The 17,120-nt window shown below is 35.3% G+C and overlaps 1 protein-coding gene across 2 annotated transcripts in view; it reads right to left on the reverse strand.

The window, feature by feature from the left end:
- The window catches only part of sws (patatin like phospholipase domain containing sws), a 35,568-nt gene that overhangs the window by 5,385 nt on the left and 13,063 nt on the right, over positions 1-17,120 (reverse strand). Inside the window, exons 14-24 of one of the 2 annotated variants that reach the window (XM_019045198.2) lie at positions 16,805-16,928; positions 16,084-16,240; positions 15,811-15,966; positions 14,967-15,199; positions 13,943-14,125; positions 11,712-11,867; positions 10,824-10,943; positions 9,322-9,508; positions 3,288-3,404; positions 1,917-2,128; positions 895-984 (exon numbers count right to left, since the gene is read on the reverse strand). In XM_019045198.2, the coding sequence (XP_018900743.2) occupies positions 895-984; positions 1,917-2,128; positions 3,288-3,404; positions 9,322-9,508; positions 10,824-10,943; positions 11,712-11,867; positions 13,943-14,125; positions 14,967-15,199; positions 15,811-15,966; positions 16,084-16,240; positions 16,805-16,928 (1,735 nt within the window). Of the gene's footprint in view, positions 1-894; positions 985-1,916; positions 2,129-3,287; positions 3,405-4,303; positions 4,421-9,321; positions 9,509-10,823; positions 10,944-11,711; positions 11,868-13,942; positions 14,126-14,966; positions 15,200-15,810; positions 15,967-16,083; positions 16,241-16,804; positions 16,929-17,120 lie in introns of both variants that reach the window. The other variant, XM_019045196.2, reaches the window with a different exon arrangement.

Below are 17,120 nucleotides of genomic sequence, written 5' to 3' on the forward strand. Positions count from 1 at the left end.
AAAATAGAGTAAAGTCATAGAGAGTTTCAAGGCGCTAGGTTTTCTGTTGAAAAATTAAACACAAGAAAATATGAGACGATTTGAAATGCAGTTGGACTGATTCTATGTGTTCAAATCCATCTAAATACTTTCTCCAAACCAAATGTAATAAATCCGAAGAGTTACTTCACTGGTTCATGAAAATGTTCATTGAAAAAAAAAACATTGAAGCGCTAGCCCTAACTTTTCAAAGTTGAAATTCTTTATGTTTACTTATACACTTTGACCCAGATAATCTACCCAACTTAAAAGCTAATATTTACAGAGGCGGCAGGCCAGATTTTGATGTTGTTAATATTTTAATCCAAAGACGCTCTGTTAGATGCAAGTTCCGATAGTTATCATACTTGATAAGGGACCATTTGAATCAAGTTGAACAAAGAGGAACCAAAACACATCAAAATGGAGGAGAGAAGAATAGGTTTGAAGTTTAAATAAAACTTAATGATAAAGATGAAGTTCAACTTCCCATTACACATTCAAAATTTGTGTAATTCATTACTATACATTATGAACAGGAAGAAGTGTGGGGCTGGTTAAGCTCAAAATTACTTCTAACTCATTTTTTTTTCAAACTGTGACTGAATCTCTTTCTGTTTAACTCAGTCTTTTTTTTGAAAGCTTAATCTAGTTGTTCTGATTTTTGACCCCTTTTCCGCTGTAAACCTAATTCTGAGGACTCTTTGCGAATTGTGTGATAATTCATCTCACTACTACGGACAAAATTAAGAAAATATGGGGGCTTTTTGAACTAAACTGCTGCACATTTTAATGGGCCCATGTGTAATGTTCATTCATGAAGGTTCTTCAGGCACTTTTTGTCATTAGTTCACGAATTTCAGTCGAAGATCTTACCTTGATTTCATCAAAACTTCCAAACTGTAATGTTTTGTACTTGTCAATCGGTGGTCTTATGTATTCACAATAGGAACTATTCTTGACAACCTGATGGTTTCAGAAAAACATGATAAAAAACATAAATTACAAAAATGAATAAAAATCTGAAATTCAAATACCAGAAAATTAAAAATCTGATTAGAGTTATCAACATTCGGACGAGGATATTGACAGACAGATATCTTAAAATAAAACTCACATGATAGTTAAAATACAAAAATTGACGATTGAATGTATTGTGTTGAGAAAAAATCTGCTTAGAAAATATCAAAAATTCGTTTCACAGGCCGAAAAATGAATTTAAAGCCAGATTCAACTTTGAAATTACTTGATCCTTCATACACTTTTACATTCGTAAATTTCAATTATTTCAAAATAGCTTATCTCTGAAGTTTAAAGCGCAAAAAAAAATTTTACAAAAAAAAATTAATCCCATTAATTAGTAATTAGCCTTCTTCAGGAAGATCAACAACCAGTGCCAAATAGATTTTTGAAGCTATGAGAAGCAGTGGATTTAGCATTTTTTCCCCTTTATTTTTGCACCTTTTCTGTCAGAACTAGATACTTTCTGAAACGACATATCCAATCATTTTAAGATGCGAGAAAATCAATCATTTGATACAACTCTGCTCAATTACGGGACTGTTGGCTAACCCATGCAAAGAGGCATTACTATGCCATCATTAGGCTGCTGATCAATGCGTTTTTTTTCAGTTTTTAGAATGGTATCCTTGAGCTTCTGCTCTGTAGAATGTTTTTATTGGCTTGAATTTTTGGCCACATCACTGAACTTTCCCCCTTTTTCTTCCACTTGTTTTTCCAAAGAGTGGGAACAAATATAAAAAAGGGTATCACGTTGAAGGTTCTTTTTAGCACAAATCCTACCTGATTCAGTACAATAGGTATTAAAGAAACCAGCCGACTGACCCAGCCTAGATACCTATTTCTTAGATTGAAGGGTAATGTGAGATTTTACAAACCTCGAGCTGTCGTACACAAGACACATAGGCCAAACGGGATTGAATATCAGGTAGATTAGGGACTTTGACAGCAGCAGCAAATGGATTAAATCGTTTCCACAGCAGCCACCAGCCAGACAAAGAGTCCCCATAATTTGTTAATTCTGTTTCATCAACAGAGCCCACGTCAATTGCAAGCACATGTTTAGCACCAAGACTTCGCATGATATCAGCTAAAATCATCGGAAATCATTCATAGATTAGTAATGACCCTATTAGCAGATAGTTAAAATCTAAATTTAAAATAAATCGCAAAGATGAAAGCAGAAGGGGAGGTTATCTGTCTAATTGATATCTGTGAGATGTTTCAGTAGTGATCAGAAGTTGATATTCAATTAAATTTCATTTGTAATTTCTCAGAAATATTTTTAAATTGTGTGCATTTCAACATTGTGATTCCTGCACTAATTTAATTTCTTTCCCTACAGCTAAATTGCAAACTAGAGTGAAGTTGACATTTTCCTCTTAAAATTCTGTGGGAGAGAAAGTCGCTCTGAAAATTTCAGAGATTTAGAAGGCTCGAATATATAACTTCAGATAAAACATCAGTGCCCGGAAGTTTTTCATTTTCTGGGTTGTTTCAACTAATTTCCCCCCCCCCCCTCCACATTTTTATATTAATACAGGTTTAATATTACAATTAATTCAATGGAAATCAAAGGATATTTTCATCAATATTTTTTTTGATTAATGTTAAATGCTCACATTTATAAGTACCTTGGTTAGGCGTGATTGTATCAATGGATACAGAAAGTGTAGAAAAACCTTGGGACTTACAAAGTGAGCAGAAACTAAGTAAATTAAACTAATCAATCATAAACTATATTCCACCTTAAATATTCCAACTGAGAGTCTAAAATCTTGATCAAATCTTTTCCCACGCTTCTTTAACTCTATGGAGCTGAATTTAAAATCAGTTATGTTCATATCATGTTGATGCTGCTAAGGACGAAGAAAGATAAAAAGAAAAATATCATGAATTCTTTTCATTTCATTATATTCACATTGATAAGTGATATATTATGTTCAAAATACTCATAAGAGATGTTTTTCCTTTTACAGTTTTTTATTCCTTGGTATTTTTCTCATAAGCAGCCAGTCTTCTAAAAACTTAATCATAAATTTAAGGTTTTTTAAATATGGGAGAGGAACTGCACGAAAAATTCATTTAGAGACGGTCTAGACCTTTGTGACAGGGCGAAAAGGGGCTGGAAACTCAATTTTTAGTAGGATGTAATTTATGAACGCAAGTACCTTGATTTTAAAAGTATCTCTGTGTGAACTATTTAGAATTTTGAACTGATGACAGACAACATAGATAAACGAGTATACCTGGGACATTATTAACGTAGCAGCCATCAAGCAGAAGATGACCATCGATTGGATCACATAGGGGGGGAAGAATTCCAGCTATCGACATACTAGCGCGAGTATACCGCCATAATGAGCCTGTAAATATTCTTTATACTCTAACTAGTCTATCATAGCTACTTGAACAGCTCTTTAAACTGCCTCCCACTGTACTTTTTGATGATTCTATCAATGATTCACCATTCAATTTAGTTCTATTTTGTTTCATTTTAATGACCATATAATGCTTCCCTCCAATTTTTAGGAAATGAAATTACAACGCATATGAAGGACAACCATGATATTGAATGTTGCTAATGATGAAGTGTTTCAACACAATATGAATGAGTGAAAAAAGTGAAAAGTCTAGAATGGAATTAGAACCAGCTAAGTACAAAACTGCCATGTACTTTTTTGATTAATTATCTGAATGACCCATTCTTTTTGTGAATTACATTATGTGGCTGTATATAATTATCACGAATTACATATTATATACATGAAGCGAAATTTGATGATGGCTGTCAATTGATATAATTGCAGTTTTTGAGAGATATCAGCCAGTTAATTTTTTCAGTATCTATCTTTTTACCATGCGAGCAAGAAACTCATTCAGGAAAGTTCAGTTTGGTCTGTGCACACCTGATGAATTCTGAACGATTGTGCTGACAACAGACCTGATTTTTCTGCCCACACTAAACTAGTATTTCTCTTGTATATTTCAAAATATCTCTATTAGAAAAAGTGATCGCCTGATACCTCTAAAAGAACTGTAATTACATTACATATATTTACCTTAATAACTTGTTTTTCTATCAAGTGCAACAGCGTAAATAATGGGCGGCTAATGTGTTAGAATTTTGTTGAAAAATAAGAAAAATAATAAAAACTGAACTTAATATTTAAAATATTAAATTCGCAGGTACATTGATGGAAAATCATTGATTCAAACAGTCAAAACGTACAGTTGAGAGGAATGAAATGCTTGTGAAATGTACCTGGCAAATTATTGACGTAGCCTCCGTCGAGCAAGAGGTGACCATCGACAGGGTCGCACAGAGGCGGTAAATACCCTGAGAGAGACATAGATGCGCGCACATAACGCCACAAAGATCCTGCAAAACAAGTATTTTTATTCGTATTACAGTCTTGATCTGTCATATGGTATGATCTGGGGCAAAAATGGTCATTTAACTGGTTCTTGGTTTCACCTTCACTTGATAAAAGTTAAAAAAAAAAAAACTTATTTTCATGCTAATGCAGTATCGTAGCATTTCTTTCTTGCGGTCAAATGTCGGGGAAAGAGGGGTATATGAGGAAGGTTGAAAGCAAATTAAAATTAGTAATAAAAGTGAACAGAACCTAATTTTCAAACTGAATTCTTTATATGAAACGGGAAAGAGTGAAGAATGGAGGAGCTAAATAAGACTCAGACACAAGGAAAAATACACTGGTACTTAGTTCAAAAAGTGCTCAGTTATTTGGTACCTGAATTATCCAAGGGACATTTGACACAATCTTTGCATTTCCCTTGTTTCCTTCTCGGAGTTCCTATCGCTTCTCCCTTATTATCTCTCATATTTTATGAGTATGTGCGAATATTTGGCATTTAACAAATCCAATGATGGCCCACACCACTAATTGCTGAGTGACGGATGTTCTGCTGCAGTTGAGTTGGCAATAAGCGATTTTATAATAAAGCATCACATTAAAAACAAGAGGTATAAAATCTGAGGGAGAAAATATTCGCTAAACCCTGAGAGGGATTTATTACAGATAGGCAAAGTGGATGAACAGAGACTGAACAAACAGTAACACAGGAAGAGTATATGAGGGGAAGGGAAAGAGCCCAAAAAAATACATAGAATAGAGGTGGAGGTAATAACGCTCAATAAAAATTAAAGATAGTAGCATGATAAAAATTGGAAAAAGGAAATGAGAAATAAGAAAAATGAGAAAACGTGCACATCTCATAAAACTGTCTTAAGGACAAATCATACCTACCAGTTATCTTGGTTGAATACAGATTTATGTTTATTAATCCTCAAATGCCTTAAACATATTTCACGAGGCAAGTCACACAGTTGCTAAATAGATTTTGATAGGAGAATGGCCTGAGGTTCTTCCATGCAAACTAATCACCAAACTATTACCAATCTATTTTTGGAACGGGCCACAGAAGTTATACAAATTTTTCCTTAAAAACTGGCACAGAGGGTTACTTGCTGAGATGTCAAAGTAACACGCCTCGCAAATCAGTGCTGCAATAGAGTATAGTCGCTTGGAGCGTTTGGCTCTGGCTGATAGATCTGAAGTTTGACTCCCTGTGCTCTCTCATAATTTTTATTTGTTCCAGTGAGTGCTTTGATTTTATTCTTTTGTACTTCCTTACAACTGTGTTAACGACAAAGTTAGTTACTTACACAGTTGGAAGAAATTAGGAGAAAATCAAAACAAAACGATTATAAAAACAAGTAAAAATTATGCCACAACGACGAGAATTGAACTTGCAAACCTCTTGCCTAGAGCACAACACTTTAGACCACTAAGGCGTCACAGTTTAAATGCTAAGTGTTTTATCTTGTCACTTCAGACTTCAACCAGCGACCCTCTCAGCCAGTTTTGGAACTTACGGAGCCTATTCGCAAAAACAGCAAAATGAAAGTCCAAAAGTTTCTTAACAAGAAACTTTCAGCCATACTCTGATCACTTTCTAAGCGGGACAGTGCGAGACCTCCTGTTTTCAGGGATATTGTTTGGTGACAATTTAAAACTGCATTAATAAGAGGAAATCTAGGCTTTGGGTAGGACCAAATTCAAACAGTTTAAGTTTGGTTATTAGGTTGGAGATTTTCATATTTTTTAAAACCATTTTGTTTTAATATTTTTATTTATTATTTGCCCTAGATTCAGTTGGCATTTTTATTCTATTTAGATTACGGTTGATTTTTCATCTTGTTATGAAAAAAAAATATGTCAGATTTCTGATTCCTCTACATTGCACCAAACATTTCACTGATCATTTAATTGTCCTAAAAAGTTAGAAAGATCAATGCCTCAGAAAAATATAAAATTGTTTTGATTGCACAGATATGTACTTAAATCTTAAGCTCATTAAGCTGCAAATGTTTGTGATTTAATAACGTTCATGCTTGATGAATTTTTAATCAGCCACGAACAAGGTGAAGCCAAAACTTTTCTAGCATTAAGCATGAGGCAGTTTTCGAGAAGAAGTATTCAAGAAGTGTGAAATTAATTGCGAGCAACTTATGAAATAAAAGCAGCGCTTAAATTAGAAAGAAAGGATATTTAATGAAAGCCAGTTACCTACGGAGAGCAACTGAGACAGAAAAAAAGAGGGCAGGTTGTGAGGATTTTTTAGGCTGATGAAACATTGATAGATTGATAATACATAAAAAAACAAAAAATAACTCCCCCCGCATGCAAAAATTGATTACATCAGTTTTTTTTAAAAAAAAACATTTTTTTTCTTGGAACTTAGCTAAATTAAAGCCCATCCAAATCAAGTCGCTAGATCAGTGCTCAAGGACTAGAATTTGGCAAAACTCTTAATGTTCCTTAAAAAACTCCTTCCCTCTGTCTGCCTAAAAAATAAATACAAGGGTCATCCTAAAAGTATATTTTTATATTTTTTAGGGAATACGTGGGGACAACGATATAAAGCTCTAATGTCCTTCTAATGAAGAGGTTTTCTCCCATCAAGGAATGTTACATGGATTCGACCACATTTTACAAAAGGTCAAAATAAGAAGAGAATATTTTTAGTAATATGCTTTTAAGAGAGAGAGAAAAAGTAAATACTGTGTAACATGGACTAGATTGACAAAGACTAATAAAAATTGCTTATTTTTACAAGAAGGCAATACCTAATTACATCAATGTGCAAGATTACCGTTTCCTCGAGCTGTAGTTTGTTGCAAATGGGGAAAGCAACATTTCACTAAGCTTATATTAAAAAATTAGGACGCTTTTCTTAATAAAACACAACAAAAACTAATGAAAAATCTCGTAAGAAATTCAAAGGCAAAGATATAATTTGAGAGAAAATTACTGATGAGCCAATGGATCTGTCATAACAACAGATAATTTATATCTTGACTACAGAAAAAATGTTCCTACTTCGAAACAAGTAGGATCAATAAAATCCATTGAAAAAACCAAATAAATCTCACAAGCATTTCATTGAACAGTTTAAAGTCAATAAAAAAATGCTACAAACAACAAATTAAGAATAAGTAAAAATTATGGCAGAGGAATTTTCCATACATGAAAAATTTGCAAGAAAAAAACATAATCAATTACAGCGAGTCTCATTATTATTTTCTAATTCCACTTCGTGCAAGATAAGAAGAAAGAGAGAAGATCAGTGTTTAAATCTATTACAAAAGCTGTTAAAGTTGACTGGTTGGTTTCTTCAGAAAGGAGATAAAAGTACATGTAAAATATTAACCGATCAGTTTTGCTCTCCTCACACATTGCGTAACCAAAACAAGAAATATTTAAAAGCATCCAAAGAAAGAACAATTTCATGAGACATATAGAAAACCCATAGTATGCTTCTCAAACATAAAGATGGCTCCAGGTTGTAAATTAGGCTGCATGGCCTGTACTGTGTTCATCTTGAAGTGCGAGACACAACATACTTCCATATGTGACTGAATTCTTTCTTGTTCCTGATCTCCTATGTACTTAGATTGTCTAGACGATGATGCACATTTCAAGCTTTGCGAAGCTCATCTTCATGTCTTTAAAAACTTGACGGACTACTGTCCGCAAGTTACATTGTAAAACAAAAATGTATAAAACCAACAAAAACCGAAAAACTTTAAATGGAATAAAAATGGGAAATAATGATAAATAATCTCGTTTGCCCAGAGGCTCATCTTATAACTCACTGACTGAGCGATATATCACTGAGTGATAAGTTGAGCCTTGGGACAACTGTGCCTTATTTACTGTGATTATTTATTGTTACTTTCCGTTTTTTATTCCATTTAAAGTTTTTTGGTTTTCGTTCATTTGATACATTTTCGTTTTACGATGTGACCTACGGAGTGATGATGAGCTTAGCAAAGATTGGAATGTGCATCGTTGTCTAGACAGTCTAAGTACATAGGAGATTGGGAACAGGAAAGATATCAGGTACATACATTATTAGCCCGCTTAAGTAATAAGCATGTTCAACCTAACATACTTCCCTTTGCATGAGGCTGTTCATGACACAAGGTGGAAGTGCATTCTTAACATCTATTCTTCTTATTTTCTTTTTTTCAACTCAACCTTTCATACACGATAGATACATTTAGTGTGCTGCTCATTAGGATTGGGAGTTCCAAAAAATTTAAAGATGTTCTTTACAATTTGATCAAAAAATGAAGTTGAGTCCTAGTTATACATGCAAATCAAAGCCAAAGTTTTCAGAAGCCAACATATTTCAGAGGAGCATGCAGAGTTAAAAAATCGTACGTATACAAACACATTGTGCACCAAAAAAAAAAGGGAAGACATTTCCATTTTATTATTATTATTTTTTTCTCTTAATTTATGAATTTGTGTATCAAATACATTTATGAATTTATCTGATTTTTTCCTTCAAGACTACAGGGCTTCTACATCTAGATTAAATTGTAAAAGAAGAGAGAAAGAAGGAAAAAAAGAAAAAGAAAAAAGAGGGAGGTGTAAAAAATCCTCTTCAGTAAATGAACTTGGTATTAAGACAAATCATGATTATGCTTTGCTAAATAAAAAAAATTTGAGTTAAATTGTTCCATTATCATTACTTTTGGCAACATAAGCTGCTTGAATTCACCTTTCTAAAATACAAATGAAATCTCAACTCTTAACTCCTATTTTTTCCGCTGTATTTTTGGGACTTATATAAAAACACTTTGATTCCCACAACCAAACCTTCTACAAACGTCTTAAAAATCAAAATTAAACATTCTAAAAATGGAACTCTGTGCTCATTAAAAAAGAAGAAGCTGGAAAACCTTACCATGAGTGTGAATTCTCATTTCACTGGCAGATATATCAGTTGTGACAGTGAAGTAAGGCAACCATAAGTCTTCTATTTGCGTATCACCGAAAGTAGCACGGATTGATTCGTTGAACTCACAGCCAGTAAACATGGACGTTGCAGGATACGTTAGATCTAAGAGCTTCCTCCAAACGTTTGTCATTTTCTAAAGAGGAACAGAGCAATAAACGGGTGTAATATTGGCAGGGGCAATTTTTGCAAGTGTGCTAGAGAAACACTGCTTCCCTGAGCAATGAGAAATGATTTTTTTTTTCTAGTACACTATAATCTTTTAAAAATTATACTAACAGCAATTAGAAAATAGCTTTGCAGTATGGATAGTAGCAGAAACCTTAGCCAAGTGGTGGCAGCTATATGCGAATGCGAATCGCTTGTACGCGGTAGTCACTGCAGCAAACGGGCTGTATCAGGCCGCGGTGACAACAGCGCTAGTATGCTGCGCCTTGAGCAGGGAAGGCCCGCAACCAGGGCCACGTGAGGCATAAAGGCGCTTATTCAGACTTTGCTACTCTTTTCCCCTTATAGTCTAAGTATAAGAACTATTTTTGCTAATCACTTAGCCACAAATTTTCAAATACAGCTATAAAGCACAGAATAAAACTCACTTTTAAAAAAAATAAAAATCTGTGCCCCCCCCCCCCCCCCCCCCGCACCAATTTAGTTTCCCACAATTTAATGGGCAGGAATCGCTATTGGACATCGGTGAAAAATAACGTTTGTACCAGTAATAAAAAAAACTTTAAAAATAAAGTTGTAAATTGTAAAAATGATGGTCAAATTGTATTTGATGCCATGCGCCATGTGCGCCTAAAAAAAGAAGCAGTGCGCCAAACATGCTGCCTGGATAACACTTTTTACAGATTTGATTTCTGATGTCACTTGACTCTTTGAAAAGTTTTCTGCTCAATGAAAAAGCTCTACAGTTTTTAAACTATTATGGATGAAGCCTAATAGTTGGTCTTTCTTGCCAAAAGGCTCCTAAAATTTTAAGGCCAAGCTAGAGAGCACTGTTTATAAGAGTGCTTGTGAAAGGGATATTATGATACGACTTCATTCGTGAGAACTATCCCAGACTAGAAAATTCCTCAGGTTATGGAGATTTCTGACCAATACAAACTCTGACTTAGCACATTTCTAACAAGGTGGAGAAATGGTATTGGGTCCACACCATTTCACAAAGAAAACAGCCAAGAAGTTCCAAAAATTTTAATTAGAGTCAAAAATAAATTTTTTAAGTCTAACCTTTTTTTTACTCAAATTATAATTTTTGGAATTTCTTGGCTTTGTTTTCCCTGCGAAATGGTGTGGACCCAGCACCAATTCTCCACCTTGTTACATACAGTTCGGGCCACTTGTTAAACTTTTTTTCTCATAGGCATATTTCTACTAAAATAATCGTAATTTAAAAGATAGGCATATTTCTACTAAAATAATCGTAATTTAAAAGATAAACAACTTACAATAGACCAGTCTCTTGCTTTTTGGGTCATGGTAGTTATGTCTCGTTCCTGACACCATAGTCCACCCATGAAGGCACCTATACTGACACCACCCACTAGATCGATTGGAATTCCAGCCTCCTAAAAAATTTACCATTAAAATATAGTAGAAACTCTGCGTCATTCATACTTGATAATTCGAATGAAACAGGATTGTATGGCCAAAAAACTTATAATTAACATAGTGGTGCTGCTGTATGAAGATGTGTTTCACAAATATTCTGGCACAAAAAACGCTTCAAAAGGTCACAACAAATCAGAGTTATGATTATTTGGAATATGAGGTTGAAAAACTATAATTTTAAATGAAGCTTTTCAAGTTCCAATTTGCTCTGTTTGACAAATGGATTTCCGCTTTTTAGTGAGCAGGGGCTTCAAATTGGCCGATACTGAAGCCTCTAGATTTCCACTATAGCATTGAAGCGTTCAATGTAAATACTGTATCCTACAAGAAATTTGATGGTTAAAATAAGTGATTATTGTATTTTGTAGTTTCTTACCCTGTTCAAAAATCCATTCTGACACTACAACTAGTCATAATCAGCAGTATTGGGAAGCAAACGATCAATCATTTGTATTTAGTCTTTGAATTGCAAGGGCCTAATTGTAAATCTAGTTTTTGTTTCTATAAAATGTTTTATTCATTTAATTAACGTAAAATGATTTCTTTCCAATTGGTCACTACGACAGTAAATGGATAAAAACATTTGACAAACCTTGAGTAAATTCGGTGAAAGGAGTCAAAACTTTGAGGTCACTGGATAGTTTAATGCTCAGAAAGAGGAATAAAAATTAAATTTTACTTTTGCAGCAATGAATGAAAAGATTGATTACAAATGTAACACTTACCTGAATGGCTTTCACCATACCAACATGAGAAGCACCTCTAGCACCCCCACCACCTAAAATTAGTCCAACCGACTGACCGGTTAGCCACCGTGCCAATCTTGAGAAATCTGAGTGAATGTTTGGTTCTGACATGAGAACTTTATTGTATAATTCATTCTGAAAAATTAAAAAATTGATTATTAATATTTCAACTATCTTCCTGGTATACTCTTACAACTTGGATCAAATAATTTAGCAGTTTTTTACTTTTGACTGCCACAGACAGTAAACCATTTGACGTGCCAGTAGCTGCATTGTCCACATTTATTGATTGAGCGCTATTGGACGGCAGCAATGGTGTCACTTGCAAATGGAAAGCAAACAACTCTCAATTTCCTGATCCAAGTTCTAAGAGTATGAATTTGATTTGAAATGGTGGGTTACGGATGGCCGAAGCTCAGACATGGATAGAGACATGGATCGGACATGAGCGCATTGATTGGTTGGACTCCCTCATTTCTTAAGATTTCCTCTGATCTTGTTGGTAATTAATACATGATGAGCCTGTTGCAAACTTTTGCTAGAGCAAAAATAAGAGTTTTTCTATCAGTAAATGTCTCAAAAATGACGATGAGTGCATTGATAAAGTTTGAAATGCACGCCTAACTTCACAATCTGCGTAAGAAGTTAGCTAGGGCTGTGCGAGTACTCGAATTTCGAGTCGAGTCGAGCCGAGTATCGAGTACTCGACTCGGCTCGAAAGTTAGGTTAGGTTCGAGCGAGTACTCGAACTCGGCTCGAGTGTCAACAACACGAGTTTTTTCGAGTATTTCGAGTTTTTTTGAGCCGGAAACGCCGAAAGAGTCCAACTTCCAAATATTTCAATCATACTTAAACTATTATTAGTTTTGCCATCATTTTACGATTGAATAACATCAGAGTCTCGTCGGAAAATTTCTACCATCCGCAGCGCCAACACGCTACCGCCCGGCGATTTCCTGCTGCCCGCGGTTTGTAACTACACGGAGTCATATGAGCGCACTTATGCGCGCCACAAAATTCGGCGACCGCCGCTTGGAATTGAACTTCTCGAGCACGTGTTTTGAACCTTTTGCGCTCCAGAAAAACGGTGTCGCGGCGGCAGAAAAAAGGTGCCGCGGCGACAAAAATATGGATCGCGCGATTCCAAAAAACGTCGCGGCGACAACTGCCGCCGGCGACACGAATCGCGTGCATAAATGGGCTCATAATGAGCGCATTACAAGCGACATGATCTAGAAATCGCCGCGGCAGTTATTTGCCGCCGCGATTTGCTGTCGCTTGCATAAACGGCTCCATAGCCTCCCTTGTAGTTTGAAATCGCGCGATTCGTTGTCGCCGGCGACACGGCGACAAAAATCGCGTGCATAAGTGGGCTCTCATGCGCGCGACAAATTTCAACCTGCGGCAGCGACCGCCGCTTGGAAAACTGAAAGTGAGCACGTGTTTTGGACCTTTGGCGCTCCAAAAAAACGGTGCCGCGGCGGCAGAAAAAAGGTGCTGCGGCCACAAGAATATGGATCGCGCGATTCCAAAATACGTCGCGGCGACAACTGCCGCCGGCGACACGGCGACACGAATCGCGGGCATAAATGGGCTCTTACTGCCGAACATTTTGTAATTTTAGTTTAAATCCTTTCTAGTGTGTCATCGTCAATAATTATTAAAATCATATTATGAGTCTTGTTTGGAATTATTTGTTGTAGAAAATAGATTAAATCACGTTTTAAAACTCGAAATTACTCGAACTCGACTCGAGCTCGACTCGGCTTGAGGGTCATTTTCAAAGCTCGAAAAAGCTCGAACTCGGCTCGACTTAGTGAAAAAATAATTGAACTCGGCTCGAATCCAAAAAACCAGGCTCGCACAGCCCTAAAGTTAGCGTCTTATAGAGCTTCCCGATTCTAAAACGATACTACGTCACAGGTGAACAATTTGTTAGATGTGTCATTCTATCCAATCCAACCCCCTTGCACTAGGATTAGTGTTGGGACGCAGATTCGGATTTGGAATTCGGTGTCAAAATGCTCGAACCCAAAATTTTTATTTTTTTTTGAAGAAATTGTTCAACAAAGCTGTCCAAAAATTTCACAGAATTTTCGTTGAGCTGCCGATACAATTCAGAGAAATTTTCAAACAAATTCAACCAGAAATTTCTCTGTAGAAAAATAAAGTGAAAAGTAAATTTGTTCAGAAGTTAAGTGTTTACTTACAATTCTATGTACACTGTGTCTCACAAACATTCTCTTCTTACAAAGTAAGTGATGGTGATGTGAGACCCAGGTTCGCATATTCAACCATGCAACTGTGTTGTTTGGTTTCTCCCCTCCTTCTTTGTGAAGAAGCACTAGTTCTTTCTGTGTCCGTATCGCTAATTTCTCCACTTCCTTTTCAATCTGAAAGATAATAAATAGAACAAGTTACATTCAAATGTCAGAGATAAACATACCAAGCATGACCAAACGTGCAGTAATTACATGAATTCTTGTTTTGTTTATAGGGTATTGTGAGGAGTGGAGGGATATTGTACTCCAGAAAATAAGGGTATCTTATAAGAGCTTTCCTCCATGTTTAACTGAAATCTTTTCCAATTTGGAGGTAAAAGTACAATGCAATACACGCAACATACTAAACTAAAAATATACCTAAAATGTATTGAAATTTAGTGAGATAAAGGGATAGAAAACTTGGAAAAGAGCAGGGTGGCAAACTTGTATAAATAAAAAAAAAACTTTCAAGCTTTCCTAATCATAACATCTGACAGTCTTTTTATGACCTTATTCTCTACGCACTTTGAGAGTTCTTTGGCTTTTTTTGACAGTCAATGCTACTAAAGTTGCTGAATTAAAGCTCACTGCACAGAGGTGGTTTTCTTGCTCATGATTACAGTTGTCTCAACAATTAATAGATACAAAGTTTTATCTACTCATGGTCCATAAATCTACTCATAAAACTTAAAAAGTTACTTTTTAAAGAGGATAAATAACGAAATAACCAGCCGCTGTAAGTCTTCATATTCGTCAACAATACATTTTAAGAATTTTGCATAGCTAACAATAAGCGGTGTGTTCACATTACTGATGCAGGCAAGGCAGATATTTTCCTGCGATTGACTACTTTTATAAGACAAAAAATTTACACATTACCTCCCTGAGTATTCTTTAAACAGCCGATTTTCGACCAAAAGTTTCATTGTAACCACAAAGCAAATAAAAATAATTATTTTAGATACGTTACCTTGCCTATGCTGGGTGGTTTATCTCCTAGACAGATAATTAGAATACAATCAGCTTGCCGAGTGCACCTTTGAGTCCAGGGAGTAAATGTGTAGTCGCACTGATATAAAGCGACTCGGTGCTGATCTTCTTGCTGAGCCAGCCAAGAAGTAAGGCGATACTCATTACTCGATTCAAAAATGCCCTCTCCAAGAATTTTTTTGGTCTCGTCTGATGTCAGTCTTACAGTTGAACCTGAAAAAAAAATGAAAAACTTGGTCTAGGAAGCAATTGAGAGAGACATTTTCAGAAACTGAACTGAATCTTACATCACAAAGGGACAGAAAAAAGCTTTACCACAGAAATAGCCCATTTATTGCTAATTTTGACACAGCAAAATTCTCATTACTTTCATCCAAGAATTTTTCATCCAATACGTATCCGCTCAACCAAAACGATCTTTTTCACAAACGTGGTTTCTACACAGCAAGGCATGTCTGCATTACAAAGTCTCAAAATGTCCAAAACTATTAGGGTAGTAGTGAAATTTTCAAAGAATTGAGTTAGGGAAAGTTTTGAGTTGATCTAGAGGGTTGGTTTCTCCTGCCATAAATCCAATGTCCTTGAAAATATTTACTTTGCTGGAAGTTAAGTAAAAGATTATTTTCAATAATGAGCAAGAGCGAAGCTTCAAACCCATTTAATCTCTGTTCCAAGTCAATGGAACTTGGAATATAAATTCAATAAACAAGAAAAAAAGAACAAAGTTTTGACTGAATAACAAGTCTTACAAAAAGAGGAATAAACTGCAATACTTCTTGATACTTTTGAATTTGAAAAAAGAGAGGGAAAGGTGTGCTAATTACCTATTGCGCTCAAAGCATGGTAAAGCTCATAAGTGAATGCAGTAATGGGTACATCATCTGAAGCTGGAACTAGCGCAACAGTTGAGAAGTTTCCTTGCGGTAGAGTGGAATCAACAGTCGGAGCTGCTAAAGCTAATTTGGGTTTTTGCCATGCACCTAAAATCACACCAAGAGATTTCATCATTAAAAATGGTTTTTATACAAAAAAACAAAATTGAATAACATTCTCACTAATAATTTCAAAAAGAGACTTAATGAGATAAAATTATTCACCTAAAATTCTCTGCCCTAGTAAATTTATCAAACGTGAGACAACAATCGGAAATCGCAGTTTCATTGCATTGAACAATCCCTCTGGTAGCTTAGCTAGTTCAGAATCTCGAACAGCCATGACAGTGGTACTCCGAGGATTTTGAGTGACCATTTCCACCTGAAAAATAAATAAAATCAATTAATATAATTCATAAGGTATACAAACTTTGGAAATTCAACTGACTTTTAGATCAGCAATGAGAAAGCAAACAGTGAGGCAATTGCGGGGGATTTAATGATTATGTCTTACATGATGAGAAAAACAGTGATGCTGCTGGGGGGGGGGGGGGGGGGGCACCTAGGGTTCTAAAAACACAGAATAACCCTTATACAGAGCCACATTATCCAAAACAATAGATGAGCATATCCTGCTAAATCAAAGTGTCACTCAGCATCCATGAAAAAGATGGAAATTTTCAAAATATTTTATTGAAACATTTCCAACAAGTACAACCTAGTAAAATTTTAAAATTATCCTGCAGAAACACACTTTAAATAGATGCCACATCAAATTTTTAGAAATGACAGAACTTTTCAACTTTTTATTCACTAAATTTCCATTCTTCGTTTATAAGTAGAAAAATAATTTTTTATTTTTTAATTGCTCACCTCCCCATGAATTACAAAATAAAAGGACTAAGATGCACAAGTTATTGAGACAAGACAAGAGAAAAATACTTACGATACCAATTAAATCGCCTTTACCATATTCACCCACTAGTTCTTTCTTGCCATTTTCATGGGTGATTACAGATCTTAATCTACCACTTAAAACAACGTAAGTGCTATCAGATTCGTCACCTTGCCTGGAAAAATAGAATTTATTCAATAACGCAATTTAAACAAAATCCAACAATGTTTCTTTTCCCTCATTTAATGGGTTGTATCAGCATAGTACTCACACTTTTCCTCTTTCGCTCAGTGTGAATTTTGGTTGTCTACTTATTACTTAAAACTGTGTCTAAAGTTTTAAGTTGACGACCAAAATTCACATCTGG

This window comes from Bemisia tabaci, chromosome 2, assembly GCF_918797505.1.
Source record: "Bemisia tabaci chromosome 2, PGI_BMITA_v3".
Taxonomy (NCBI): Eukaryota; Metazoa; Arthropoda; class Insecta; order Hemiptera; family Aleyrodidae; genus Bemisia; species Bemisia tabaci.